The sequence below is a fragment of the Nesoenas mayeri genome (genome assembly GCF_963082525.1).
Source record: "Nesoenas mayeri genome assembly, chromosome: 5".
NCBI lineage: Eukaryota > Metazoa > Chordata > Aves > Columbiformes > Columbidae > Nesoenas > Nesoenas mayeri.
Window position 1 is genome coordinate 23,638,598 of NC_137548.1, and position 18,947 is coordinate 23,657,544.

General features: G+C 43.7%; 1 protein-coding gene across 1 annotated transcript in view; it reads right to left on the reverse strand.

Moving 5' to 3' along the window:
• Window positions 1-9,835, reverse strand: part of NRXN3 (neurexin 3) — a gene marked incomplete at both ends in the record, with an annotated part of 967,932 nt that extends 958,097 nt beyond the window's left edge. The window contains one exon of the mRNA XM_080345007.1: window positions 9,127-9,835. Within this exon, the coding sequence (XP_080201133.1) occupies window positions 9,127-9,835 (709 nt within the window). The remainder of the gene's footprint in view (window positions 1-9,126) is intronic.
• Between the last annotated feature and the right edge of the window lie 9,112 nt (window positions 9,836-18,947).

Consider the following 18,947-nt stretch of genomic DNA (forward strand, 5'->3'; position numbering starts at 1 on the left):
CACCACTGTCACCATGAGTCCCTTTCAAGGAGCCATGATCACACAGCTACCAGTACCTGAGCTAGCAAATTTTCAGCTAGATACACCTGTATGAGTTGTACCTCATCTTTGACATCAATACAAACACACCTCTAGCTCTGGTTATCCTGAGAGATGTGATACTACTGCTTCGTGATGGCAATATATCCAATCCATAATTTTGATGTTCATTGATCTCCTGTTATCTTCCTTAAAAGTTGAAGCTATGTGAATAACAAAGACCTACACAGATCTCCAGTTACACCAGAGGTCTGGCAGGCATCCTGCAGGGTGATGGCACAGCCCTCTGTCCTCTACCTCTCTCCTCACAGGACCCACAGTGGAAAAGGCAAAAGACAGAAGAAAAAGCACATAAATTCTGGCTATTTTCCCAGCTTTTTCTTGTAGGTGTTCATAGACAAGCAATTGAATCTCCTTTCCTCTTCACAAACCTCACTTTGTTTCTTTTTCCTTTTTTTTCTTTTTTTAAAACAGCAATTTATTAAGGAATGATTCAATACATTTTGTCCTCATTTAAAAAAAATTCTATGGAGAATGTAAGCAATATATTTTCTGCCACATACAGAAAAGAGTTTAAGGAATTTAACCGCAAATGTCACTGAGCTATGAAATTCGCAGATTGCAACACAAGCCACTCTCGTCTCTGTTAGCTATCATTGCCTCACTTGTGCCACCTGACCAGCCTCAGTGGACAAAGCTGCCTTTAGCTCCAAGGATTTCTTCTATGTTATCTTGAGGAGAAAGGTACTGAGAGGCACTCTAACCCCGAAAGCCAACCTGGCAGGACGAAAGCAGCAGGTAAGACCAGAAAATCAAACACATGCCTGCAGAGACACACCAGAGGTTTGGAAAACTCAGAATGTGTCATTTTTTCTCAAGTACTAAGGCAATAAACTGAGAAAAAATGAAAATCCACCCAAGAGACTATAGAGTCGGAGAAAAGCTTCTGAATAAATGCAGCAGCCAAGTAAACTCTGGGGGCTTCCTGCAGCATTAGAGATTGAAGCCTGGTTTTAACCTACAGCTCAGATTTCTACATCTACCAATGAACCTTTCTGAGAAAGGTCTCTGACAGACACTCAGAGCCAAACCCAGTCCATCATATTCACTCGGGTTATTTTACTGGTCAAATTCCATGATTAGGAGGTGGAAGATCACCCCCCAGGAGCAAAATCACCCCACCAGGAGCAAAATCCTGGGAGGCAAGTACCCCTTCCCAGCTTGGTCTACATTACAAACTGCAGACCATCTACAAATACACTTGCTGTATCTAATAAGCAGTTAGTGTTGTGTTGATGACAATTAAAAGGAAAAGAAAGATTTTATGTACCTTTTCAGTGCCTTAGAACCACAAAACACGTGGCAGCTTTGGGCTAATTAAACACTCAAAACCAACCTAGGCTTTCTTCTCTGTTGTTCCGCTTTTTATACATTGATTCATACAGGAACAGAGGAAGTGCAAACTCTGTCATTCTGCTCTGGTGACCTTTTCTACCCTCTTTGCTTTCCCTGACAACACAAGGCTGAGGTGAGTCTCAAGCAGGGATGGTGAACAGGGCAAGCTGGAAGCAGCAGTCACAGCAGGGAGGGTGCCAATGTGGACAGGTAGGCAAAGGTGGGTCACCACACAAGGAAAAGCATCTGATCAGCATCTGAGGTTCTTGGCAGAGGGCATTTGGGGGAATTCAGTGGAGCACATGATACAGATACACAAAAAGAGTCAAAAGCTCTCCTCCTCCCATTGCTCCTATCAGCATTCTGCAGTGCAGCATCCATTCTGTGTCATCAGACATGGAGGAGGCTACGCTGCTCTTTGGGCTCGGTCTTGACCAGCACAACTGTGGCCTAGCCTGGGAAGGGTTTGAGTACTCAGAGTGTGACACTGCAAAAAGCAGCAGGAAACTAGGAGATGTCAGTTGAAAAGAAATATGAGGAATGCTCCTCAAAGATGGCCACTTAACAAGGAAAGACACTGTAACTTCTAACTGCAAGCCTAGCTGGAAAACCAACAATAAAACCAGGTCATTCTGCTGCGTGCTCATGAATTATCATAATCTACCTGTCCTGCTAAGATATTTATACATCTCTATCACTGTCATACAGAAGCATGTGGGATTCTTAATACCTAGAATACAGGAAGCCCCACTGCCTACACATTTCAGATATGAAAACTGAGACACAGAGGGTAAAAGGAAGGTCAGTTCCTGCAAAGGAAGGTCAGTTGACCCACTCTTGTGTCCTTTAGTCCGCCAGCAAATCACCCTGGGAATGCAGGAAACCTCTGGCAGAAATGGAAATTATTCTCTTAGGTGATAATGCTCTTATGACTGGACCACCCAAGTTCTGCTGCCCCAGTCCAGTTTGTTTACACATTACACCTTGGTCTCCCCTCAGGATAATGAGGTGATCAAGTGTACATGCAGGCAGAGCCTGGACAGCTAAAACAGCATCACTGGCAATGCTGTTGGTAACACAGAATGTGAATGTAGTGTTCTCAGGTCCCAGACCCATTTCAGAGTAAACACATTCAAATACAAACCAGTTCCGCTTTGAGTAGTCTGTGACTTCTACAGTCCTCCCTACATCCCCACATTTACCTCTGTCAGCCCTTGGGCTGTTTTGGACCCAGATGTCAGCTCCTGGACCTGTTCATAGATGGAGGAAGGGCAAATGCTTTGTTCTGCAGGGTAGGTTTAAAATGGCAGTGACTCTGTCTGCAATGAAGGATTGTGGGAGAGAGACACACATACACCCAAAAGTCACATTGCTGTCTCTGGACAGCAATAACACGACAGTTGATTTGCTTTCTATAGGGAGAGAAAGAAGCTTCACAATCCATCAAGTTCAAAGTAGGCCAGCAAAGGAAAAAGAGGTAAAGTGAAATCAGAAGCTGGACCAGACAGGTGGCCTCTCTACCATTCTATCACATGGATTACCACATTCTCCCACATCCAGGAACACCCAGTGCTGAGGTCGACGTGCAGAGGCTCATCTTCTCAGTAGTGCCAGAGTTTGCTGGACAGATGTGCTTCTCCTCCGCTTCCTTCCCTGTAGCTTTGTCAGGCCGGTATCCTCAAGGTAGCTGGGAGGATTATCTCCCTCCATTTTCCATCAAAACTCAACAAAATTACCCTATGGCAAATGACTTGCACACCTCCATTCTGGAATAAGGATGAAAGCAAGGCTACAGCATGTGCTGTCTTGCTTGAGGCTGTATTTACTTCTGATTGACCTCCATGACAGGCTGCCTAGCTCAGCAGAAACCTGGACAGTAATAATAGATCAAGTCTTCCCTGCCACCACCCCCCCCCCCCCCCCCTCCTTTTTTTTAGGGCAAAACCAAAAGAAAATAAACCTTCCTTCTGAAATCAAATTATCTCCTGACTGTAAGTTGGAAAGAGAAATTTCTGGCTCTGCTTACTTTCATAATTATTATTAGTTACTTTTATTTAAATCGTTCTTTAATAATGCCCCAAAATTGCAGTTTAGATCCTAGCTGTGCACACTTTGGGACAGAGCAGGAGCCAGCAGGATGGTCTATAGGCTGATAGAGGAAGCTGGTATCCTGACTCCAGTTAGATTTAGTCCCCCAGAAGCTCAGTCAGCCCATTCAAATCTATTCTTCGTGACAGCCAAGAACTGTTATCAGGCAGGTAAACCAAGATGGAACAGCTGCTGTAAACAGCCTATGTGAACTATGTGTTACTCTTATAAAGTAACATTTTCATCCTGTTTTTCCCCCCAGGTCCCACTTCCTTCTCTCCTACAAATTGTTCTCACTCTTCACCAGATCCACCTCACACCAAATGGCGATCTCCTTTATACCCAACCACAATGTGCTTCATTTCAGCAGAGGAGATGTCCAAGCTTTGCCCAGCTGAGGGCTATAACTTGTTTGTTGCCTGAAGTCTGCAGCTGATCTGCAATCAAGTAGAAAAGGATTGTAGCCCCATGGTCATCTATAATATAGAAGAGTGAAACAAGAAGAATATAGCTGTCAGCATGTATTGCAGCTAGACTCTCTGAATCAATGGCACACTCTGTACGAGGGCCTGGACTGTGGCTCCCCTGCATTAAAAGCAGGGGATGGTACGAAGCAAATCCAGATAGGTCTGAAGCTGCAGACACTCCATGCTCGGTGACGGGAGATGAGTCCTAGGCCATTTCTGGGAAGAGGCGTGTGGGATTTAAAATGAAATCCTGCAGCTCCTGCTCACTTCTAATATTTATTATTAAGAATAACAAATGGTGCTTAAGTTGCACTTTGAAGTTTCAAAACACTTTTAAACATTAATTAAAATCCTAATACATCATCTTTCTCTGGTGCCCATCTGGCAATGCATCAAAAGATTACAACCAGGCTTGAAAAAAAATTACTATTTTTAATAGAAGCAAAGGAACTTAAACCAGGAAGAATGAGCAAGAGAAAGAGATGAGGAAACACAAACTGCTGCAAAACTAAGTCAGAAGCAGTGTTCTTAGCAGCTTTTGCCCAATGCCAGAGCTGGGGTGTAAGAAGTGGCATAAAATATCAGATTTGCCTCTTGCAATATTTACTCCACAGCCCTTGCAGACTGTCAGGTCTAGAGTTTTATACTGGTAAGCGAAGATCTGGGTCCCTCAAAATGTGTCCCAGAGCTGCCTGCTGTCCCCTAGAACAGCAGAGCACAAGACCAAGGGAGGGTCTGCAGCTGTTTATGGCTGGCGAATTCAACAACAACCAATTTATATTCATCTATCAAGGAATATGCAAGTGGAAGCAAATATTATGGTCATGTTCATTTGTTTCTGATTACAAAATGTATGTAAATGCATATGCAAATTAAGTGTATCCATCAGGTTCATGGCAAAGTGCCAAATTAGCCCTTAGTGTTACAAAGTTTGGGATGGCTGGCAGGGAGATACAGCGACTGCAAGTGAGGTTAGGCAGTTCTTTCAGACACAGGCAAGACTGGGCTGCTCCAAAGGGACAGGTGGGGGATAAATCCTGCAGTAACTTGTCACTTTAAATGAAGCTGAGGGGCTATAGAAAAATCTGTTCCCCTTGCAGTTAAAAGTGTGATAATTACAGAGCAACGGGCTCCTCTGTCATTCAGCAGGCAGCATCCCCAGGAAATCTTGCTCTGTAATCAAGGGAAGAGGTGCAATCAGGCCCCTATTCAGGCTTCGTTTAGAAACAGCCCCTGCAGGCAATACAAAGGCTTCAGCACGGTGCTTTGTGAGGCTGCTGATCACACCAACGTCTTGGTTCTGCAACTACTAGTACAGTTATTGTCATTTCTAAGCACATATTCTGTTCACCTTCCCTCAGAAAGTCCAGAAGGGAGAGGGGTGAGGTCTTGGGCCAAAATACCCTTGTACATACAATGTTACACTCACACTGTCCACATCAGTGAACGCTCTACACCGCAGTGTTGGAGCAAGAGAGAATTTCTTGCAGACTAAGGAAGACAGCATGATCCTGAATGAGCAGATATGAACATGCTCATCTGGCTGCTACAGCAGCACCGCTTGTAAAATCTATATGGGGAAGGTTTTGGTTGTTTTTTTGGTGTGTTTTTGTGGTTTATTTTTCCAGTGACATGAACGTATCTGTGCTGCTCAAATTCTACGGGAACCTCGTTCTCTTGGCAGCAGCCTGATCTCACAGAGACTGATGAGGTTTATTAGAGGGGAAGGTGTGTCTGACTTCAGCTTTCTTGTCTAATGCCACCATTGCCCAGAAACATACAAATTAATTGCTACTCAAATCAGCCATCCTTTGTACCCTACAGAGCTGTCAGATTCAATGAGCTCCAATTGCAATAAAAACAGTATCACATTTTATTCAAAACAGCCAAACCTTCCAAAGTGTGTACACATTTGCACTCCCACTGTATTCACTCAGACACAGAAATTATACTTCTTGTTGTCCAGCAATGACCAGCTCAGCTGCCCATCTGGGCACGTAGCTACCATGATATACACAACCCTGCTAACTCCAAGTGCATGGTAAGTGCCAAAAGTCTTTCTGCACATCAGGGCACATTCTGGACAGGATTTAGAGTTTTGTCTCAGTATGGAATGGTTGTTCTCTGCTGTGGTTCACCATAACTGGAACCACACTTTGTGTTACAGTAATCTCTAATACTGTAAATGGAGCTTCATGTCATCACAGGACAGGCTCAGCAGGTTCCACTCTGTTTATTTCTTATATCTCTGGCCACAGAATAAATGAGTTTGCTGTGGTTTTACCATCTGCAGACATAGGCATCAGTCAATAGCCAAGTAATGGCCTGGACACTGTCAAGAGAACTCATTATTAAAAAGATACATATTGCATTTAGCTGTTCAAATAGAGGTTGTTATTGATTGGATCCCATCAGTTCCCAGTAAAAGAGCCAACTCTGGTGACAAAATGAAAATACACATGCAGACTAGTAAATGCTGTAATGGAGTTAAGGATCCTTCCCAAAAGGGAGTTGTTGATACCCAGTTAAAAGAGCATGTCTTTTTCAAGAAAAGAGACTGGGAATAAAATAACCGTGTTATTCTGCAAATATTCAGAGACAGGACAAGAAAAAAAAAAACAACAAACAAACAACACAAAACACAACAACAAAAGGGAACAGTTCTGACAATAAACATTTAAATTTATTGGAAAAAAGCAAACAAAGAAAATACAAGTTGGTTAGCAGTCAGTCAAGCCACAAGCAGGAAAAGCCTCATCCAGTCCAGCCATTCCTACCACATCCTACTGCTCATCGGTGGACGTTCTCTCACACTCACAGAATTGAAAGAGAGCATCTCTGGAGTTTAATAAGTTTTTTAAGGTCAGATAAAAAGGTAGCTATACTTAACCTGGTTTTGTTTCCTTGCCATTTTTCTTTGTCTGCTTGTTTCTACGTACTAAACAGCTTTTCTTCTGTTTTTACCCTTCTTCTCACAATCTGTACATAATCTGTACCATTTTTGGGTGACAGTATTTAACACATAGAAATCACCATGGCTGCAGCATAAAGGAGGCAAAAAACAAGGCTGATTTTAAAATTCTGACAGAAATCAAACATACACCAGAAAGTAATACAAGAGAAAACTGAAGAACCAGACACGGTAGCAACTTTGTGGAAATCTGTAGATTTGTTGCATTGGAAAAGTTTTCTGCACAGCATCTCATGTGTGATTGAACAGACCACAGATAACAGCGAGTTAAAAATTTTTAGTAAAAAAGGTACATCGTGACAAACTTCTTTGCTCACCCTTAATAGAAGGTTGAGTTGGAAACTGATGAATCACTATAGGAAATAAACAGCAATGGTGACGCATGGCTTCAAAAGAAACAATAGCACTGCTTGATCCATGATGCCTACAACAGAAATATCCCTGGCTTCACCAGAAGATGTATTTCATCTTGGTCCACCCACCCAGGAAATGCAGAAATTCCACCATCCAGGCCCTGGTTAGAGCTCTCACAATTGCCCCACAAACACACAGAAGCCTTGTTCACTTACAGTAGTTTCTCAAGATGTTCACCATGTTGATATCTTGAAGAGTCTGGATCCATTAGCCCAGCAGTGGGAAGAGGCTTGTATCTTTGCACTTCAGGGTCCACATGCCTGTGTGGCTCTTGCAATCTTTCATCACCCACAACTGGCATTTGGTCATGAGGTGTTTGTTTTGTAAGTGTATGAGGATCGGGCCCCGCAGCCCAGCTATTGAAGTGCTTGGTCACACCCAGCAGTCTCTTCAGCTTCACATAATTCATGGTTCAAGCACAAAAATTAGTTCTGGCTCATTATTGATTTGGACCTGATGGGTGCTGAGCAATAGGTAGGAGGAACTGTGATGTTCAGCACTTCACAGGCTCACATTTCCTGTCTTAACGCTACGTACTGGACTGTAATGTCCAGATATAAAGCCAAATTCTCTGTTATCATTAATAATACCTTAAAATTAATGCACATATGGATGTCATGTTTATTTTCCAAACTTCCCCTTCCTATAAAAACATGTTTACTTTGCTACCTATACTGTCAATGCAGAGTTGTATTTACATAGTATTTCTGTAGGGTTTTTTGCTTACATACCAACTGTATAGAGACTTCATTTTCAGCACTTCTCACATTCTACTTAGTAAGTTCTGGTTGACCTATTTTTCTTGCCAAAAGTAGTAAAATATGTTAGTTGTGATAAGTAAGATATTAACACAAGTATTTCAATTTTGACAAAATTTGAGGAGTGTTTTTTTCCTTGAGATTGGACACTTCTTGCCCAGGTTTCATCTTTTGCTCAAACTCTTGTGTTTAAACCCAAATGTAATAAAAAATGCTGTAATGAGATTCTCAACTTCACACTGGGATTTCCAGTTGACTTAAGAAAGTCTCTTGCATATACGGAGTTAATTATCATCGCACTGCTAAAGATCAAGGAAAAAACTCCTGAAATACTCTTCATCATGTGGTTTGCATGACTTGAAACTTCTGAACTCAAATTTTAAAAGAGAGTATAAAACAATGTGGAAACAGTCAAATCCCTCTTCCCTTTGCAACACTAACAATGATTGCTCAGCAGGTCCCAAAGCAAATTAATCAAGGATGTTGAAACAATCAAGGTGTCACTCAGTGATTAGTATGCAAGCAACTGAGGGGAGCATGGGACTTACACAGACTAGTAACAGCTATCACCAAAGATGGCCAAACCTTCACAATGTTACACACGAAGCTCCCATTTACCAACGGTTCACTGAGGTCTCAGAGGCAGAGGATAGTGGAATTCACCCAGATAGCTAAGAACTTCTTACCACTGCTTTTACCAACACCAGCTACTTCTGTTTTTACCAATTTATGTTCTCAGCCCTTGTTAGTAAGTTGCTGATGAAAATCTGCCCATAGTACAAATGTAGCCTCCTTTCAGAAAGGACTTTTTGCAATTGCTCATATTCTCTACCTGCTCCCATTTCATTACTTCAAGCTGGAAAAAGAATGGTGGAACTTAAGTTCCTCTGATAGCCACTAGCAGGGATAAGACCTCAGTCATAGCTCTGCTAAGCAACAAATTAACTCTTTGGATTTGTAAAGATCAATGTGAAGTAGGGAAGTACTCTCTTACCTTCAGAACATAGCTTGCCAGCATATCCAGTGGCTGAGCAGTCGCAGTGTGGTTCGCCGTCCAGAAGGAAGCAAGTGCCACCGTTTTCGCAGGGGTTTTCTGCACAGAGCCCTTCCATTTCCAGTCGGACCCCTTGACTGCCCAGGAGCTGCGGCTCAGAGTTGCCATATTTCAGATCCAGGATAAATCCTTGAAACGGAGGCTGACTCAGAACACCGTCAAGGGTCAAGGCAGCAGGACGGATGTCCAGCGGGACTCCACCAACAAAAAGGTCACTGACGATATTCATATACTGGCGTTGTGGACGCACCTCGCCCGGCTTGGCTTCACCATCCAGCACTAGCACCGTCCGAAGGTGATTGCGGCTGACCATCAGGAAGTGCCAGTTGCTGTCATTGACCTGCTTGTCTGTGATAACCGTAGTCTCCGCACAGTCCACACTGAACTGGAGTTGGATGCGCCCATCAACGAGGGACAGACAGAGGAAGTCACAGACACCACCATCATCAAAGTAGAGGAGAAGCCCAGCAGAGACATTGGTCTTGAACTGGAAGCTGAGTTCGCTCCTAGTGCTGGCATCCCAGCGGAGGTAGCGGGCCCACTGGTTGGGGATGCCCATGAACTCCAGACCCAAACAGAGACCCAGCAAGGAGCCCAGCAGCAAACTCACCTTCAAGGTGAAGTAGATGGAGTGCAGAGTGAAGCCCATTGTTTAAGAATCTGCTCTTCCCTAGGAGAAAAACAAATGCCACACTACCGGGAGAAGAACCTCAGCAGTCAATGCCAAATGTTAAATCCAATAGGAAGAGGAAAGCACAGAAAGTGACAGAGAGAGGTGAAGAGTAAGTGGAAAAAGAGATAGCAAGTACACGTGACCAAGAGGAAATGTCTTCTCCCCAGAGAAAGATCTCAATTATCCTTTAGGATCCAGAAGCTTTTATCTCAGAATTACAGGGTGTATGAAGTGACTTCTCCAGACAGTGTACTTTTGTGAAGGGCAGAATAACCCACAGTGGTTTGTTTAGTAGGACATACAGCTGACACTGGTTGTTCCAGGGAGCAAGGAAAGGCAGAGCTGAAGTCCAAGTCTCAAATTCTCGTTTCCTAGCAGTGATGACAATATTGACAGAAGTGGCAATGAGATGGAGGAGAGAGTGAATTCATAAAGCACGTGATCCTCGGGAGGGCAAAAATAAAGTCAATCTTCATGATGTACTGGTGGTTACCCAGCCCATAATTCACTGCTTGGCACTCACAGAGCTTGCAAGACCTGTGGGGTCAAGAGAAGAAAGGAACAAGTTAGTCCTACTATTCACCAGATCTTTACCGTGAAGCTTATCAACATCTTGCCCAGTAACTCATCTACACTGGCCACTTCCTCATGCCTGCAGTTGGCTATACAGTCCTCCAAAGCAGCAAGGACGTCGATGTTCTCAAAACCAAGAGGACCAAATAGAGAACTCACCAAGTGACCTGCACACACCACAACACTGAGCAATGTAAAAATACACAAAATTATTTAACTCCTTTGATGGATGCAATCTCATCCACTTTACAGAGAGAAATGGGGCTGGAGCTTCCCCAGTAACAATTATCTGACAATGAAAATGCTTATGGCAAAGACCAGAGTTCCTTAGAGTAAAAGAGTTGATACAGGGCAGGAGAAGACATTATCCAAACTTCCCATTCCACTGCTCTCATTATGCTTCCTGGCATACCAAACAAGCATTAGAGAAGACAACTGTGCTATCAGCCTGGCATGCAATAGCTGCTTTTACTTTACATGTCTTGCAACTTGAGAGACTCTAATAGGGACCTATGCAACCTGGGAAGAGGTGCTATGCATATGGCAGCCTGTAGCTTAGATGATAGGAAACTTGTACCTTAGATTATAAGAACTGTCTAAGCACCTAACAATGTACCCTTGTCTAGTGCTTTGGCAAAAAAGGCCAAAGTCACCCCTAGCTAACAGCAAGCAATTCCAACAGCCTTCAGTGAGCAGGAGCTACACCTGTTAACACTGGAATTTAATTCACTTCTGCTGATCTGCATGTAGGTGATTGTATGCCTGGGGTAGGAGGATGTTTTAAGATTACAAAACAGCACAAAGCTAGGCTCATTCTTTGAAAATCATGATTAAAAAGAAAGGAAGTTGTCCATTAACACAGGCACTTGCTCACAGAGATGGGTTGGGCACAAGAACAGCTCTGGGAATGGCTAAAACTAGCACAGACACAAAGTGGGAAAGGAGGTGATAAGAATCAAGACTTCCACCTTTCCAGAAGCCAACATGAATGCAGATTTCACAAACTGGATCACAAATATTGTGAGACAGTATTTGGGAAAAAAGTTTTGTGCTGTGGACAATGAGAGTTGCTGGAGCTCATATAAGATGCCTTTCAACCCCCCCACCCACCTTGCTCCGAAGGAGGAGGCCCAGAGACACTGCAGAAATGGGCAGTGCAGAAAAGTTTCTGTTTAGGTAGGGCAGAGGTTGAGCCAGACAAGAATTACCTGGCAATGGAGGGGATATCTCACATAGTCACCACCACTGCCTTGCCAGCCCCAGAGACCTGCAGAAGCCACCAGTTTCCAGGGCTGTCAGTCTGGCATATTTAGCCAGCACAAAAAACAAGTCCCTTAGAAAACAAAACTGGAAAAGCTGCAAGTTAGAGTGGAATGTAAGCTTTCAGTGCCCAGTGGAAACCAGGCCTGCTCCCTGCAGCTGCCTCAGTGGAGCTTGTTAGCTAAACTGCTATAAACACAAATAAAAATCAAGTCAAAACCAGAGGGAAGATAATTCCTTTTAATTGTTAACAGCTTGGCTCAGGAGAATGGAAGGAGGGAAAAGGAAGTGTTAGGAGAGGTGTAAAATTAAAGGTAAAACAAAACAAAAAAACAAACACATTCCCTGCCCCCCCCCCCCCACCCCCCCCCCCCCCCCCCCCCCAAAAAAAAGGCAAAAAAAAACCAAATCCAAAATCAAACCCACAACACAAATACTCAATCTTTTTTCCTAATAATCATGATGTTGGCTCAGCTAATGGGGTCAGGGGTGGCTTTGAAAATCAACTGGGGAAAAACAAGTCTTATGTGGTTCTTGTCCACTTACCTTTCTCCTCTGTGCTCCCTAGTGGCTCCACTAAAATAGTCCATGATTTATAGAGAAGGGGAATAGACTGAGAGGGAGGGAAGAGAGAAAGTGATGACCCAAGCCTGAAATTATTGATGGGATGGGAATAGGAATATAATAGTGTGTGTAAATTAGCCTGCAGCTCACAGTTCCCTGGAACATTTACCACTACCATAGTAAAATTCCCTGCTCCACCAGCCAGCTCTGCACTCAGCCTGAGTTGGGGTTTGAGGCAAGCCTGATGTGGCACCAACCACACACCAAGACCCCACTGCAGAGGGGCTCTCGACACAGCTTTCAGTTCTCCAGGGCAGGGTGGGTTGCATCATCTGCATCGGAAACAGTCCTCAGTCTTACTACTCTTCTCTCCCTATTTTAGAACACCAACTCTGAGAACCAGTGAAAGATGCTGCAAATCACAGCAGCAGGTGTGAACACTATAGATAACCACAGATTAGATGTATATGCCCACGTTCGCCCAAGCACCTGTCCAAAAAGCCCACCAGTCGCTCCCAACCCTACACTGCTGAAACCCTGTTTTACACACATAAAGAAATCTCAGTCTCCATGGGTCTATTCCATCCTCAAGATATTTCAAAGGCGCAGTAAAGGAAGCAGGTGACCACCATAGTACAGATTACTGTAACATTGATACATGTTCATCAGAAGAGGACAAAAGCCACAGTCAACAAGGCAAACCAGGCAGAAATAGCTAAACATGAATAGCATTGTTGACTGAGGGAAGCCAAGGCAATCCCTCTCTATCTGTTTTGGATGAGGAATGCCAAGGTAATCCCTTTCTAGCTGTTTTAAAAGAAGACAGCATCAGTTCTGTTTCAGAAGAGGGAGAAGACACAAAAACCATGAAATATAAGTGTCACTCCTGGGTGCTTCATTCCCTTTTAGACACTGCAGCTCAGGTTTTGGGAAGGCAGCCTGCACCCAGCTCCTAGGAGGCTGGGGACATCTGAGGCTCCTCCAGAGCTCTGTCAGCACTCATCAGTCCTGACCCATGGTGCTTCCTGTGATTCCAGTTCTGTGCCTCCCACGGTTCAGCCTGTGAGAGCAAACCTCACCACACAGTAGCAGGGTCCTAAAGAAAAATTCAGAAGACCCAGTGTCCTTTCTAGCAGTGGCCAGGATCTGAATCCCAACCCTGAGAGACTAAATCCTGACATAATAAATCTGTGCCTCACCCATTTCCCGCAATGATCCTCCAAGACACACCGAGAACGAATAATTTTCTGCTCTTACTATTTTATTTTTAGCCTAAGTACTACCCTAACAGCCTCATACAGCACACTGCTACCATAGCAATGCATTACAGTTTGGGACAATAACTATGTAGTCCCATCATATTTTCTTTATATTTTTTATCTCTGAGAAACCTCAAATGCTGTCACAGCATGAACGCACCTGACAAAAAATGACTTAATGATGGACACCGCCTCTTCCAGTCATGAATTAGCAACACCCTTGTTCCAGTTCCACCTATTGCTCACACAGAAAAGCAACGTAACAAATATTTTCTGTGTTATATTTTTGGCTTAATGTGATCTAGCAGCAAAAAACAATAAAGCCAGTCTGATGCGATCAGCCCTTCAACAAACCACTAGGCGAGGTCTTTGCAGAGCATTTTAAATGCCTGCTACTGTGAAGGAATGAGGGACCCAGCAAGTTTTCTCCACTGCAGCCCAGCAGCCGGCACCGCCTGCCTGGCCGGTCAGAGAGCTGAGCCAGAGAGGAACCTGTACCCTGCACACACAAACCCACTGCAGGAAACACACCCACTCGCTCTTCTGAAATGTCCCACTTGCAGGGCTGATAAAGCTGCCCAACTTCCCAGCCAAGGAAGCGAGGCAGCCCCACCACAGTGCTGCGGGCAAGTGCTTCCCAAACACCACACACCCTCCCAAATTTGAGGGCAGCCTATTAACGCCAAGGAGGTCAGAGCCATCTGCTCAGCAGCCCACAGAGAGGTTCTCCCCATCTCTTTGGAGTGGTATTCAACTGCTTATCAGCTGTATGCAGAGAGTGAGTGACATTATCTAATTGCTAACTAATTTCCATAATTACTGACTGGCACACTCTGTATGTGGGGTTAATGTTGTTGCAAATGTCTCACAACACACCTGCTTAGGAAAGAGGGTAAGAAGCTGGGCACAGCGCTGCGCCGCAGTTTATTTATCCAATTGCATGGAAAGGTTGCAGGAGACAGGTTTGTCTGCCCTCCCTCCTCTACTGCCTCCCTCTATGGCTCCTAATTGCTTTGGGGATAGACTTTTTTGTATTTGAAAGTGTAATTTTCAGCAACTCCTAGTGCAGAAGGAATAACAGAGTTAGAAGAAGTTAAGGACAGGCTGGCTTCACAGAATCACAGAATATTATGGATTGGAAGGGACCTCAAAAGATCATCTAGTCCAATTCCCCTGCTGGAGCAGGAACACTTAGATGAGGTTACACAGGAAGGTGTCCAGGTGGGTTTTGAATGTCTCCAGAGTAGGAGACTCCACAACTCCCCTGGGCAGCCTGTTCCAGTGTTCTGTTACCCTCACTGAGAAGAAGTTTCTTCTCAAATTTAAGTGGAACCTTTTGTGTTCCAGTTTGAACCCATTACCCCTTGTCCTACCATGGGTTGTCACCAAGAAGAGCCTGGCTCCATTCTCATGACACTCACCATTTATACATTTGTAAACATTAATAAGGCCACCCCTCAGTCTTCTCTTCTCCAAGCTAAAGAGACCCAGCTCCCTCAGCCTTTCCTCATAAGGGAGATGCTCCACTCCCTTCATCATCTTTGTTGCCCTGCGCTTCCCACACAACCCCCTGCCACTGCAGCCTAGTGCAGGCATGTGTAAGTCCTGTTATTCTGCTTATGGATGTCAGACAAAATCCCACTGAACACACTGATCGGAGGGGTTTACAAGTCCTCCTGGTCTGCCATCGCCTTCCATAACTGAAGTATTCATTATGCCATACTTTGTGTGGAGGGAAGAATACAGCAGGTGACCTAAGATCCATGTATTTACACTCCATATGAGCCCAGCCCTGTCCTTGTCTTCACTGTAAAAAAAAAAATTAAAAAAAAAAAAATAAATCCTATGACTTGCTTTATTCCCCAGGCCCTGTTGAAGCAGAAGAGTTTTAAGAAGGAGTAAACAGTGTCCTGACTTGGCTCTGTGTCCCTGTGCGTTCCTGCAGTTGGCCCAAATCACAGCTCTATGACATATGCTGCTCAAAATGATCCAGTGACATTCACAATCAATAACTGATATCAAAAGATAGTTTGCCAGCAGCAGAGAAGTAGGGAATTAATAGTATTTATGCAGCCTGTATTCACCCATCCAGTTCTCTAGTGAGCAATGGGCTCCTTTTGGCTCATGCCTTGAGTGTGGGTCTCAATAAAGACTTCTATCTCTTAAGCAGAAATCTTTCTGCCTGGTCTATCCCCAGCTGAACTGTGGCTAAAAAAGAAGTGGGGGAAACATAATAAAAAATTCCCTTCCATTGAAAAATGCAGATAGAAAAACTGTGAATTGCTACGGTCGCTGAAGGGGAAAAAAGGAACTGAACACTCCCAGCTCATGTTGAAGTTGGCAGAACTTCACGGGGTGCAGCATCTTATGTGACTGGTTACAGGGAGAGAAGTGGAAGAGGACACAGAGATTTTGGGCTTTTTCTTGGATATAGAGACACATGTCAACATGAAGGCAAGCATCTTAAATTGAGGACTGAGGGTAACACACAGAACTTGGTGACCTCTTCTGGACAGTTTCCAGTGCTATAGTATTCATGACAGTCTCTAACATCACTGGGAGAACTTCACATGGCTTTGGCCTGCCCCAAGCTTGAGGAGAAGAAATGGTCTCCTATGTTCATTGGTTCCACCTTCCACTGATATATCATGCAAGTTTAGCTTTTCCATTCCTGAAAGTGGATATGGAGTTGCTCAATTCTCCTTATCTGAATCCAGCACAGAGATCCCTAGGAGACAGCAGCAAAAACTCTGTATCAAAGCAAAAACCAAGAAAAGGAGACACAACTGTTCAGGGAGATCAAGGGTTGCAATCCAAGAGTATCCTCTTAAAAGAAAAAGAAATTACAAAAAAATAAACTAAGAAGTTAAAATTTCCTTGTCTTTGCTCCTGTATAGAGGATAAGGATATACACATGCACATGCATACATTGTCAGTCGTGATCTGTAGGTAGGTGGTTCATTGTTTTCCTGGTACTTGGGCACATGGTTTGAAATTACACAGGTTAAGCCCATTGCTCTTCTTTTCCCTGTCCTCCATTCTCATCTGGGGAGGGCAAGAATAACTGCTTATGAAAAGTCTAGTTTGCAGCTCACCTCCAGAAGCACTGTGTAACACTCAAACTATGTGCCAGTGCATGGGGGAGCTGAGCTCACACGCACTCACAAGAGACACAGCTGCAATGCCACAGCCACCTTAGAAAGAACATGAGCAAGCTAGTAATGTGCTCAGTTCAACAACAAGCATGGGACCACGGCAGCACAGCCTCACACTTTGGAGCCACCTGGCTGGGAAGCCATCTGGCTGCTGAAGAGTTAATATTTTATAATAATCACCCTTCAAGGTTCTCACCTGCTGGGCCTATTTAAACAAACTTAATTCAGAACCAGAACTCTTCAAATCTACACTGGAAGAAGAAGGGTTAAAAGCACCACAAGGGACAGTGAGACTCCCTTCTTAAACACTCTCCCCACCCCACCAGAGGAGGCCATGCAGTCCACCAGAGTGACCTTTAACTAGCCTACCTAGCCCAAGCTCAGCATGAATGCAATTTACAGATCACTTCAGCTCTCCAGCTTTCTTAACACAAAGAAGAAAAATCAAAACCCAAGCACAATGGAAAAGAAAGAAAGAGTGAGAGAAAATAACCCTGCAGAGCAATCATGTCTGGGGCTGCTCTGATGGCTTTCTGTTCCCTTCCAGGACACAGAAATGACTCCCAGTGTGTTAATTACTCCCATTACCACAAACTCTCCACTAACAAGGACTAGCTAAAAGGAAGTGTTGGCAGCAGCTGAGCAGTTATTGCTCTGTACTGCCACGTAGGAGAAACCAGACTCCCCCATCCCCAAGCTGGTACTAACCAGGAGAGCAATTTCTGCAAAACTCAACAGCCTTTATTGTAATTCCCATGGCAGCTGCACTGGGAACACCGGCCTTCCCTCAATTCCACTGTCGTTGAAGGAGAACAAAGAATACCTGCTTTTCTAAAGACTTTGAAGTTCAACAATTGGAGGGCTCTGAATCATTATTATTTATTTTGCTCCTGTAGTTGGTCTGCCTGCATCCCCTGTATTCTCTTCTTTTCTGCCACCAAGAAGCCTGGACAGACCTGTAGCATTTTTTATTCTTCCAGATCCTAATATATCAAATGCAAAGCCAGATGCCACACACATCACAGCATGGAGTGTTAAGCAGGGAATTCTATGAATTTGCAGTGCTGGCATTATTGATAAACGGCAAAACTTCCTCCAGATCCTGCATTTGACACTTAGATTTTCTTTTAATAAAAATCAACTCTTTTAAAAATGTGCTCATCATTTCTGAAAATTGAAGTTTGAGCATGTCATCAATGCCTGAAAATGAGGCTGCTTCCAAGAAGATTTTCCCAAGGCTAACAGTCTAGGATGGGTTTACTTTTCCCCAAAAATTTATTTGATGCTGCAGAGACAGGCTTCTATTAGAGGTGCCTCAGAGGAGAGACACAGTTGGAGTATGGGGGGCTCCCAGCTTTGAAGCAAGAAGTCGTCACTGTTGCATTGTATTATCAGTTACTTAGCATTAGGAAAGAGTACAGAGCATAAAAGCAGTGACAAAATAAAAATAACGCCTGGCACACCAACCAACTACACCTTGCTCTTCCTATCTGTCTGTCTACCCATCTGCTTATTCCTTTTGTATGTGGTTTTTAAGTTCTTGATGAGCAAGAGCAGTCTTTTTTTTTCTGACAGAATCTAGCACAACACAGTCAAGAACAGATCTCCAAGGTACTGATCACGTACACGTCAATAATTGTGATTTTCTGTACTTGAGCTAGCACTAAAATGCCTCTACACTCCAGCTGGCATATAGTCATTCCTTATAAAAAAAAAAAAAAAAAAAAAAAAGAAAAAACCAAACCAACCAACCAACCAACCAAACAACATATAAGAGGAGTATCAAAAAGGCTAGAATAAGAAGAAAAGTGAAACTCATTCTTTCCTTCACTTACAGGTCACAGTCAATTCACACTTTGTTCAATACATTTTTACACTCTTGAACCTAATTTCCAGTAAGTCAGAGAAGTCTGCATGTTTTCAAATGTTGTGATAGTGTATTATGGAGAGCAGAGACACAGATGCAATCAGTTTGGTTATTTTACTAAAAACATAACATTCATAGAAGGGGATATTGTACCTGGCCAGACCTCCCTGTCACTAGTATGGCCAGTAATTCTTTTAGGTCATTCCCTATAGTCTGTTGGCTCATGGAAAGATAAACAGCATCCACTTAAAATGGAAATAAAGGGCCTGTGGACACCTGGAAACTTACAGTGGACACACTTGGCTTTTTGCAACTTCATTATCTCATGCAAAAGTTTCTACTCAGCTTCCCAGAAAGCAAACAGGAACAGCCAAACCTAGTGAACAGGTGTGATCAGCAGGGAGCGCTCA